Source organism: Neodiprion pinetum, chromosome 2, assembly GCF_021155775.2.
Source record: "Neodiprion pinetum isolate iyNeoPine1 chromosome 2, iyNeoPine1.2, whole genome shotgun sequence".
NCBI classification, from domain to species: domain Eukaryota; kingdom Metazoa; phylum Arthropoda; class Insecta; order Hymenoptera; family Diprionidae; genus Neodiprion; species Neodiprion pinetum.
In genome coordinates this window covers 29,646,435-29,657,758 of record NC_060233.1, presented here as the reverse complement: position 1 = coordinate 29,657,758, position 11,324 = coordinate 29,646,435, and the positions used below count along the sequence as shown (strand labels likewise).

General features: G+C 39.5%; 2 protein-coding genes and 1 long non-coding RNA gene across 4 annotated transcripts; 2 read left to right on the top strand and 1 right to left on the bottom strand.

Annotated features, from left to right (window-relative positions):
- Positions 1 to 295: 295 nt before the first annotated feature.
- On the bottom strand, positions 296 to 8,285 carry Hao (Hydroxyacid oxidase). Its single transcript, XM_046612289.2, has 9 exons — positions 8,130 to 8,285; positions 7,600 to 7,749; positions 7,078 to 7,229; positions 1,944 to 2,199; positions 1,360 to 1,488; positions 1,078 to 1,210; positions 833 to 949; positions 642 to 753; positions 296 to 558 (listed from the first exon to the last, which is right to left on the bottom strand). Exons 2-9 carry the CDS (start codon positions 7,734 to 7,736, stop codon positions 491 to 493), a joined length of 1,104 nt encoding a protein of 367 aa, XP_046468245.1. The 5' UTR covers positions 7,737 to 7,749; positions 8,130 to 8,285; the 3' UTR covers positions 296 to 490.
- On the top strand, positions 2,513 to 6,244 carry LOC124212359 (N-acetylgalactosaminyltransferase 6). Of its 2 annotated transcripts, none has more exons than XM_046612282.2 (2): positions 2,513 to 3,242; positions 3,639 to 6,244. In XM_046612282.2, the coding sequence occupies exons 1-2, from the start codon at positions 2,991 to 2,993 to the stop codon at positions 5,277 to 5,279; spliced, it is 1,893 nt and encodes a 630-aa protein (XP_046468238.1). In that variant the 5' UTR covers positions 2,513 to 2,990; the 3' UTR covers positions 5,280 to 6,244. The 2 variants fall into 2 exon arrangements, with proteins under 2 accessions (XP_046468238.1, XP_046468237.1); XM_046612281.2 differs by having other exon boundaries at positions 3,636 to 6,244.
- LOC124212366 (uncharacterized) lies at positions 8,073 to 9,196 on the top strand. The gene is made up of 2 exons (XR_006881612.2): positions 8,073 to 8,228; positions 8,337 to 9,196. It is a non-coding gene; the product is annotated as an uncharacterized lncRNA (long non-coding RNA).
- The last annotated feature ends 2,128 nt before the right edge of the window (positions 9,197 to 11,324 follow it).

Below are 11,324 nucleotides of genomic sequence, written 5' to 3'. Positions count from 1 at the left end.
TCTGCTTGTGTCCTAGGGGGTTTTTAACACTGCTAGCCAGTTTCGGAACGCACCCTTAGCATTTTAAAGATTTTCTTAGTTTTCGAACTTCCATCGTCAAATCAAGTATATAGTTTCAACAACCGATCATTCACTTTAGTATGCGCGTGGGTGAGTAAATCACGATCTACCTTTGATTATTCGAATTTTATATGCGACGACTACGCGTTGCAGGAATACATAAAGCAGAAGGTAAATATTAATGTGTACCGCATAAAACTTATTGAATTGCGGTTAGTGATGAAAACAGAGGAGGTATCGTTTCTAATAATATATTTCAATAAAATCAAGTACTTATTGTTGTATGACGTACTAAACTAGATACGCCTTCGACTTACGTATATTTCTTTGAAACGCCTTTTGTCTCACGAATTTCATATAGATCCATGGCCACAGCTAATTGTACTGTTCACCTTGAAGGATATAGCAGGGATATGAGTAAAGTTTTTTTTTAAAGTCGACTATATACAGATTCGTGAACAACCATGGATGGTTTTATATCCCTCGTCTTTGCGCAACCTGAAATTTATATATAAATATAATTAATGGGATGGCAAAAAAAGAACAAAGTATTACAATCAAAGGACCCTGCGATATCGTACCTGAAAGCGCGTAGGCCTTATCGATTTCTGATCTAAGTATGTCTAGTACGGAACTCGCCCCTTCTTCGCCGTTACACGTAAGACCCCACAACATGGGACGACCGACGAATACCTGAAAACAACGCGAATGAAGCGATGATATGTATTTGTTAAAAATGCATTTTAGCCGGTGTCCTGGCGATTTAATTTACCATTTTAGCGCCGAGTGCGAGTGCTTTGAATACGTCGATTCCTTGCCTAACGCCGCCGTCCAAATACACCTCGGCTTTGCTTCCCACAGCTTTTACAATTTCCGGCAACGCCTCGATCTGTTGAAGATTACGATAACACTGTTATTATATTATTCATTTTTTAATGAGGTTAGCGGCAAATGTGAAATCGATTAGCTAACTCGTTGGTCGTTAATCGTGATTAAAGAAAAAGCATCAACACCGACCGATGCTGGAGCTCCGTCGATTTGCCGCGCCCCGTGATTAGAAACCAATATCGCGCTTGCTCCGTGTTCTAGTCCCAGAATTGCATCCTCGGCCGTGAGCACACCTTTCAACACAATTGGCAAATGGGTGATGCTAGAAATAAAGAAGAACGTCCATGAATAATTTACACGTCAAATGTATTAGGTATGTATGTACATGTATGCATTAGTACAGCAATAAATAGTTGAGATAATTGACTGTTGAGAAGCAAGCATAACGAATTCATGCGTCGACTAACTGACCTTCTTAACCAGTCAACATCTTCCCAAGATAATGAAGCATCAAACAGACTCAAGCTGTACTCAGATAGTCCTGATTCTTGGTCAGCAGAATTGATTTTATCTGATTTTATTCCTACGAAATTGGCCAGTCTGGAAAAGGAAAATGTGTTTTCAAAATGGGGATTAGTTAAGGCTCAAATAAAACTAATGTGACCCGAATATATATAGATATATCTCTCGATTTGGTAAAATTTTGCTGAGTACTCCAGATTTTTATTGTGCATACTTTGCCGTTTCAAAATACTTGTGTGGAGCTAATCTAGCTAATGAAATAGGATTACCAACTCCGGCGCTATATATTTATAACAAACTAAGGAAAATATCATATTCAACAATGCGATTTAAATTGAAATAAATTTAAAAATGAAAAAAGTTAAGACAAAGTTTGCCTACATTTCAATTGTGCATTGCTGATCACATCCATTCTTTTTCAGAAGAGATCAGCCAATATAGATCGAAAAGTATATGTGGTTGCTAATTATAGATTTTGTTCAAACTTATCGCTTGATTTTACGAGAAATCTCACTGAATAATCATCACATAACCTTAGATGATTAGGGAGAGAAAATTTGTTTCGACGATCAGCTCTTCTTTCACCAAACATTGGTGTGTCGACCGTAAGAACGAGGGCTTTGAATCCTGCAGCCTCAGCTCTTCGCACCAGATTAACAGTGACATTCCGATCTTTGTAAACGTAAAGCTGAAACCATTTTACTGCTTTCGGAGCTGCCTCTGCAACTTCTTCTATACTGCTCGTCGATAGAGTCGACAGAATGAATATTGTCCCCGCAGCAGCAGCGGCTACATGAAAAAAATAGACCAAACATTTCAAATTAGTAAAACATGTAAAATTACTAGCACGAAGTGTTGTGTGTTGACATTTCACACATCTTCCATCTCCCTAACCTCTCCTTACGTTTTTCCCCTTGCCGCACGGCCATATGATATCTAGGGTTTTTTTGTATGATTGTTTTGTCAAACTGCAAGCGACACGCGATGCCGAATATCGGCCAATCAGAGCGCTGCGTTTCGCTCGAGCATACTAGAAACCAGCTCGCTGATTGGCCAACCTTTGTCGATCATCGCGTGCGGTATTTTCATTATAAAGTGCGCCCATGGTTCAGAAAGAAACTCACGTCGTTGATCCTGCCAAATATGCCTCTTATAGGTTATGCGACCGACAATAGTGTACATTTATTTTAAATTTGCTGTAAACGAGCCTGAGCGTCTGTGGTACTAGTTTTGAGCCGAATAATTGACGCACAGTTCTTAAATATATGCGTATATGGTGTAAGCGAAATAAGATTGTTACGGAATTGCGGTACGTCGGTGACGGCCGGCAATTGACAACCAAAACGAAGAGGTCAACGACAGGGAGTTCCTTTGTCGAGATAGTGATTAGTATTTTCGGAGTGATAGGCCGAAGTAATAAGATATCGTAAGACCGCGAAGAGGCGCGAGTGGCTGGGTGGGGGAGGGGTGCGACGGGAGAGACACGTGGACCGCCTGACAGGAAGTTTATATCACCAAGTCGTATCTTGGAACATTTAAATAACGTTCAGAAACGGTTCGAACGACATGTCCGAGACACGATGCGACGCAACATAGTGAGTCTGGTTAAATTCCTCTTCCTTGCATTAGTCACGATCTTCCTCACCGTCGTCGTATTCCGATACGTACGACATCCACAGTTCCGCACCGAATCTTTACCCCTTGAGGACCTTGTTCACGATCGTAGGGTTGTAGGTAGTGATAAACGCGAATTTCTTCCCCATCCCGATGAACTTATTGGGGGTTCTGCACTCGCAGCTCGCGGCCAAAGCGATGACAACGAGCGAGGAATGGTGAGCATTATTACTTGTTATAATTTCATAATGCTTACAAAGTATCCATCAATTATATGATATTGAGACTAATTCTCATTTACAAGCTTAAAATTAGATACTTTATAAAAACTCGTAGTTTTGCTTGATATCTTACATTTACATATCATCATGAATTTTGGAAATTGAGTATAGAGACCGTAATAGAATGAATAAATGCAAACTTCCTTCGTGTTTGACTACGTTTACTCTGGCAATATAGAACCGAATTAGACCGGATGCAGAAAAATTGATAGTAAAAAAAGATTAGCGTATATAAAGTCAAATCAGAACTACTCTTTTCCCGTTTATCAATCCCTCCCAACATACGTACGAACCTAACATGTTGAATTTTTTTTTGTACTTTTTCCGCAGCAGGATGTTATCGAAGAGAACGTTAAGATCGACTGGCACGACTACGAGCAAATATTGCAAGAGAAGAAGAGGGTTGGCCTGGGAGAGCACGGGCTGCCCGCATTTCTATCGGGAAGCGACGACGTGGTGAAGGCATCGCTGTACAAAGTGAACGGATTCAACGCTGCACTAAGCGACAAAATATCGTTGAACCGTTCGGTCCCGGACATCCGGAACGCCGGATGCAAGGCGAAGAAGTACCTAAAGAATCTCGATCCAGTCTCGGTAATAGTCTCGTTCCACAACGAGCATCTCAGCACACTCATGCGAACCTGCTGGAGCGTCATAAATCGTTCGCCAGCCTCGCTTTTGCAGGAAATAATATTGGTCGACGACGCGAGCACGAAACCAGAGCTGGCCGGTGAACTGGACAGATATGTGGCCGCAAATCTGCCAAAGGTCAAAGTTATCAGACTGCCATCGAGGTCGGGTCTGATACGGGGCAGGCTGGCCGGTGCCAAGGCCGCGACGGCCAAGGTCCTCGTGTTCCTCGATTCCCACACCGAGGCCAACGTCAACTGGCTACCCCCGCTGCTCGAGCCCATCGCCCTCGACTATAGGGTTTGCGTCTGTCCGTTCATAGACGTGATCGCCTTCGAGACATTCGAGTACCGGGCCCAGGACGAGGGGGCCCGGGGCGCCTTCGACTGGGAGCTTTACTATAAGCGGCTACCACTGCTACCTGAGAGCGCGAAGCACCCGACCGAACCGTTCGAGAGCCCCGTGATGGCCGGGGGACTCTTCGCGATGAGTGCCAAGTTCTTCTGGGAACTTGGGGGGTACGATACCGGGCTCGATATTTGGGGCGGCGAACAATACGAGTTGTCCTTCAAGATCTGGCAATGCGGGGGACGGATGTACGACGCCCCGTGCTCGCGGGTAGGTCACATTTACCGCAAATTTCCACCCTTTCCGAATCCCGGTCGCGGTGACTTTCTGGGAAAGAATTACAAGCGCGTTGCCGAGGTTTGGATGGACGAGTACGCGGAGTATATATACCGCCGTAAGCCGCACCTGCGGTCCCTGGATCCCGGGAATTTGACCGAACAACGGGCTCTCAGATCTAAACTCGGCTGCAAGTCGTTCAAGTGGTTCATGGAGACGGTCGCGTTTGACCTCGCCGACGTCTATCCACCCATCGAACCTGATGATTTTGCCTACGGGGAGATAAGGAACATCGGAGCCCCGGAGTTGTGCCTCGATTCGAAGAACAAGCACCGGGACGAGGATATTGCCGTTGACTTTTGCAAAAAGGACAACGCCAAGTTGGCCGGTGAACAGGAGTTCCGGTTAACGTGGCACAAAGATATACGCCCGAAGGGGAAAACCGACTGTCTGGACGTTTCGCGGGGCGACGGAAAAGCCCCCGTTACTCTCTACCCTTGCCACGGGAAGCAAGGAAATCAATTGTGGCGTTACGACGTCGGGAAACAGTGGCTCGTCCACGGGTACAATAACAGGTGCATGGACCTGGACCCTGCCAGAAAAAAGGTGTTAGTTACAACGTGCGACGCTTCGGCATCGACCCAAAAGTGGCGAATTGAGACCGTCGATATGAAGGCTATGAACAATTGGGAAAATTCGGGTCCTAAAGGAAGCAATTGACGTTGATAACAATGAACAAGTTTCATGTTTGATACGAAGTTGAGAATCCTATACAATAGACCTTGGTGTCAAAATAGTCACACTGGTTTGTCGTAAAAATGATAATGTAGGAATGCGCAGTTGGCTATACATGGAACATAGACATTAGTATACTGACAATGAGCTGTATAAATACAGGCCACCTGCGTGTTTATATGTATATATAAACAGGTGAAATCTTTGAATACGTTTGCAACTACGTGACGTTCTATGCAAGAGATAAAGATAACACTTTTTTAATCTGCAAAACATTGCTTCATATTTTTCGCGTGACATTGTATTGGTTTACGAATCGTTTCATTTCCAAACAGTACAACAAATAACGCGATGACGAAGCATCGCGTTAGCGTTGAAATCGTTAAATGTAAAGTGATTTTGAATTTTATTAATCAATCACAATTATGTGTACATACGTATATAACACATGCTCAATTACCCCCAATTGTACCAGAGGTGCGCGGCTATATCGTTGATTTTTCACTAAATATTTATTGACAGTAGTTTCGCGCGGGTCAAGGGTATAATATGTATACTATATCTATTAATCAGTTAACCCCGTATCCTTACGAGTGGTTTTCCGTACGTATGTATTAGTAAAATTTTCACTGTAAGTTAACGTATGTATGACATTTCATAAAATTTCTACGTATCTATTACATATATAGGTATGTTGGAAATATGGTGCAATAAGGCGCAGAAAAAACATATCACCCTTCACAATTCTCGTGAAAACGATATATTGTTGAAGATGTAGATAGTTTTTGAATAGTGCCTTGCTATTTGATTTATCTTTGAGACTATGTAACAACGTAGAAAGTTCTTTGAGTGAACGAATTCAAGCTGTAAGTCTTGATAAACCAAATAAAAAAAAAAAAAATTGGATGGATGATAAATATGAGTTAGAAACCAAACGCGTTACAATCAGCTTAGGAAAATCGTATTATACATCTAGGTGTTCCTAAAAATACGTATGTATGTCATTATATTTAAATAAGAAAGTTTAACTTTCAATCCTGGTGAGTAAATTATGTCAATAAAGTAATTGCAATTATTTTTATATGTACACGATTGTCGTAAAGAGTCAATAGATTCTTACATGTTACGATTTAATAAAAATTTTACGTTTTGTGCCGATAGTGATGCATTTTCTTTTATCTTCCTATTACGTTACGGGTTTTTATGACACGCTTTCAAGATTACTGGAGACCCATTACTTTTCTTCGTATAATAAATATCGTTCAGGGTCACGAAAAAATTAAAACCCGTTATTTTCCGCGCCTTTGCTTTCAAGCAACTTAACCGAGGAGCTGACCAATATTTTTATACCTATAAGATCGCTTTGTTTACATCGAGATGAGAAAAATTAAATTGAACGAGTTATACAAGCATACCTCTATCAACAATGAAAGAAGATTATGATATATACAAAATTACCGATTATATTTCCATATCAAGAAATAAGGTTTCAGACTCAAATTGATTGCATAAGATTTGAAAATTGATCATTTTCTGCAGCAATTGCACCGATGGCGGTGCAGTGAGCACAATTTGAATTGACAGCTTTCAACGTCTTTCGTATAAAAATGCAACACTCGTTATCGAAGTCAGCGGTATCTAAATGTAAATAAATGAATGGATGGCACTTATTGGCACATAATAATAATTACGACTCATAGACACGGTTGCAGGACGATAAAACACAAGGCATATACAATGATCAATTACTGCCGTACCTGCAAATTGAACCAATAAAACTCACCCCTGACGTTTGCGCATTCTCCGTCTGGATGCGCCATCCGTTGCATAGCCGTTGGTGAAACCCCCAAAGGCATAGAAACCTTGTGTCCCAGTACCACAGTACTTATATCACGATTTGCGACATTCACCAATACTCTTGGCTTAATTCGGTACCTGCAGAAAATCGCGATGTATTACTGAAATATAGGTATGTACATCTACAGAAAAATATTACGTAAGATGCAGACGCGTGGCCGTATTGGCGAAATGAAATCAGTTGCACGGCTCGTGAAGCTTCGATCAACTATGTAGAATCTGGGGAAACCCAATAAGAATAAAATTTTCCTCCGATTCTTATTCAACATACTTCAAATAATCGTTCCAAAAAATTATGGCCTAATCCATCCGGTGTGTTATCATAATTTTCATCATGCGTAGTTACGACCAATGCAAGTGTACGTTGTACAGTGTGGATGAAATTTTACCACCATTTCATACATACGATCGGTACTTTGACAAAGATATACATAATCCAGTGACTTACTTTTGAAATGCGTCGACGTTCAACCTAAGGGTAAATTCTTCTCCAGCACCACTTTTGTAGTAGTCACGCACGATCGACGGCAATCTCTTCAAAGCTTCTCTCTCGTAGTCTTCAATGCATACCAGTTTCCCAGCCATTTTTTCCCACACTCTGTACACATTTAGGCATCCGTGAAATTAATTTTGTATAGTATTGTGAAATGTCAGTACTCAATGCGTCTCGTATATATCCTCTCAAATTCATCCGAATCTCGATGACCATGATTATGCAAGCAAGCGACAGATTATACTGCACATGTTACATTTATGCAGCGCAGTTCAGCACCCGGTACATAATAATACCTCAACGAATAAAAGATTACCTCACACAGAAACCATTAATAGTTAAGAACTTCATTACGCACACGGCGTCTTACATTATACAAACACAGGCGCGCGCGCGATCATCTCGGATTATCGAAGGAGGTGGAAAAAAAAATTTTGAAAGATTTTTATTCAACTACGCGACACACGGAATACCTGGATACATACATGTCACTGGATAATTCCGTGGCTTTCTTCTCCGTATCGTGATTTGATCCGACTGTGGTTCTACTCAATCGACGGTGCTGGCCGTTTGATTCTTTACAAGTAATTATATGACTATTATAATGCGTTTAAGACGTGCCATCCAACCACGGAAATCGGAGGGGAGCATGTTGCTTATCTATTACCAATAGTGTACGTACGCCGTTACAGGGAGGTCAACGATTATCGGGTAGAATGGATGACGGGTTGCAACATAGAATATACATAATGTCGCCGTTGCTGTGTAAACGTTTTCAAATATACCGGTGGGATGAAGGAGTATGACGACTTGTCGCAGCAATTGTGTAACAATCACGTAATGCGTGTATTCACTGTACATACATACATCGATTACATATGATACCAACAGTCATGTACGTACATGTGTGATAAAGTATGCTGCATAAAAATCTTGTCGCTCTTTCATATAACTAGTAGAAACGAAACGGTAAAATTTATCTGAACTATATTTTCCGCACCTGAATATTACATTTTTATTATATGAATACCAAATTGGTATTGTATTGTCGTTGAAAAAGATGAATGAAAAAATTTAAACAGATTAAGAGCATAATGTATGTACATTATAACAATGAAATAGTGCGACATGGGCTGATCAATTGACAATCGAAGATTGCAATAAAAAAAAAACAGCATTGTGTCGGACAAAAGTAAATTGATAATCGAAATAACTGCAAGAATTCCCGCCCGATGATGACCTTTTTAATTTGTTTACAATAGTTATAGGTTCGTATTTGAAAGCATGTGATAAACACGCATCAATTTTCATATAACGATATGTAAATGCCTGCGGTGAACCGTAAAATGTTGGTGAGGCCTATTCAACGTTGACGTAAGCAAAAAATACCAATTTCTCCAAAGAAAAGACACACCGCATCGGGACTGCAGCTACGCAAAAATATCAAAGTTCGAAGACTTGTATTATCAACAGAATTAAAAACGTCATCTACACGATCATGATCGATTGACCGAAAGATTGGAAGCATAAAGCAAAAAAAATTTATGATATATTTGGGAAAAATTGTTCCGATACTGCAGATGTATACATGTTTAAATATTCATTCGACTTGTTACGCCTGAAAATGCGACTATACCAATTGAATACAATATTTTCTTCGCTAGATAAATTTGTACCTTACATAGCTAAATTATCATTTCTCTCCTAATTGCTAACATTTTTTTTTTCTTTCCATGACATGCAAAATAAAGTTTAAAAATTTGTAATATTTAACATTTTATTACATTTGTTAGAAATAATACACAAACACTAAGGTTTTATTTCTATAAAATAAATATAGCCTTCCTTATCATATTTAGAAGTAAAACCTTGTTACATATGCCGACGCGCACAACCTCCACAATTCGTTTGCGATCATGGCACGCTGCCCACCGCGAGGGTAGCGTCGGTGCAAAAACTTCATGTTATAGGTATACCTACCCTAGATAAGTATGTAAATTATACTATTTATATGTATATTGGTTCATATGTATACCTATAATAGACATGAGTGTATACAGACAAATATACTGCAGGAGTTGTAACGTCGGGCGGCCATATAGGTAATTATATACGGGAAAATAAAATGCGTTGATAAATGCGCTATTAACAAATATTACACAAGTTACGTCACTGCTATCTTTACACATTTCTTTTTACTTGAGAGGAGAGGTAAAAGGCAAATGAGGAAGAGGTGAAGAAAAGAACAAGGAGAGGATTGAAAATCGAAGGTAGGATCAAAGTAATGTAAGAAAAATAGGGATGATACTAAATATGATTCGCACACAATTAATGATGGTATTCAAGTACACCTTGTAAATAAATACTTTCGATTCCGTTGCTTTCGGTTCAATTTCTCGGAGGTCCAGTGAACCGTTCATCTCAAATGAAGTTAGTTACATGAATAAAACGCACCACGATTCGAACAAATAAGTAGGTATGTCTTTCGCTTTACCGAATTATAATTGCCAGTTACAAGTTAGATAAGTCAACTATGATCAGTTTAACTTAGTCGTCTCGTTTGAAACGATCTCCAAAAATGACAGATATGACCCAGAATTACGATGTAATTTAGGTATATCATATTTCATACACTTTAATGCAGAAGATCGCGTCGCAAATGCACATTGAATTCTTTGTAAAATAGTAATTGTAAGCGCCGACATCACACTCACCGAATTGGTAATAGAAAATTATTACAATCACGTTCATCAGACACGCATCACACATCGCGTAAAGTAATTGTCCTTTATAAGAAAGTTTAAAAATAAATTAAAACAAAGAAAATATGAATTAATAAATAAAAACTCTGTCCACGTTCAAGTACCGTGATTTCTAGCAATTTAACCCGTTAATTTAAATTTTCATCGATCTTGATTTTATGACAAGGAATAAGTGCGCGTCCGTTTTTCAGTACTCCGTCTGTGCATGTATGCATAGGACCATCAAGGAGCCAATACGCGAATGTTCACTAACGAGCTTATAACTCACGCGTAGGTAATGTAGATGTGTATGTTCAATATGTGCTGCAGCAAAAGTGAGCGTGTAATTAATAAATGGTGAACTATGGTTTGCGCGGCTATATTTAATTTTTCCGCGTGTTTCGGTTATTCATTATTATTGTTATTATTATTCCGTTGTATTTCCAAGTGGAAAGGGTTACAATTACCTATGTGGCTTAAAAATCACATTTGAATCTTGAACTTCCCGAACTAATTATACAATTAAAACACGCGCTCATTAATAGTAATAATCATAGTAGTCGTCATAGTAGTATTAGGAGGAGAAGGAGGAGTAGTAGTTGTAGTTGTAGTTGTAGTTGTAGTACTAATAATCATAATAGTAATAATAATAATAATATTGATAACAACAATGACGGGATCATTGTCAGCAATAAATACAATAATGATAATAATAACTATAATAATTATAATAACGAGTAACAATAGTAATCAGTAAGACCACTCCATGCAATGACAACCATAATAACATATACGTAGATCAGTGAGAATAGTTATTGGTGCAACCTAAACACCACCATCATCATCATCATCATCATGGTTATCGTCGTTGTTCTCGTTATTATCATTACTATAATGCACGGTTATCATACTACATGTATTGTTAATCGGCGTTATCAC

Bases quoted from the DNA above. Each gene is read 5' to 3' on its own strand.
- LOC124212359 (XM_046612281.2), top strand. From the start codon at position 2,991: ATGCGACGCAACATAGTGAGTCTGGTTAAATTCCTCTTCCTTGCATTA. The intron at 3,243-3,635 runs GTGAGCATTATT...CTTTTTCCGCAG, and splicing joins ATGACAACGAGCGAGGAATG to CAGGATGTTATCGAAGAGAA.
- Hao (XM_046612289.2), bottom strand. From the start codon at position 7,736: ATGGCTGGGAAACTGGTATGCATTGAAGACTACGAGAGAGAAGCTTTG. The intron at 1,489-1,943 runs GTTATGTGATGA...TTCCTTTTCCAG, and splicing joins TCTCTCCCTAATCATCTAAG to ACTGGCCAATTTCGTAGGAA. The intron at 950-1,077 runs GTCGGTGTTGAT...AATCTTCAACAG, and splicing joins TCGACGGAGCTCCAGCATCG to ATCGAGGCGTTGCCGGAAAT.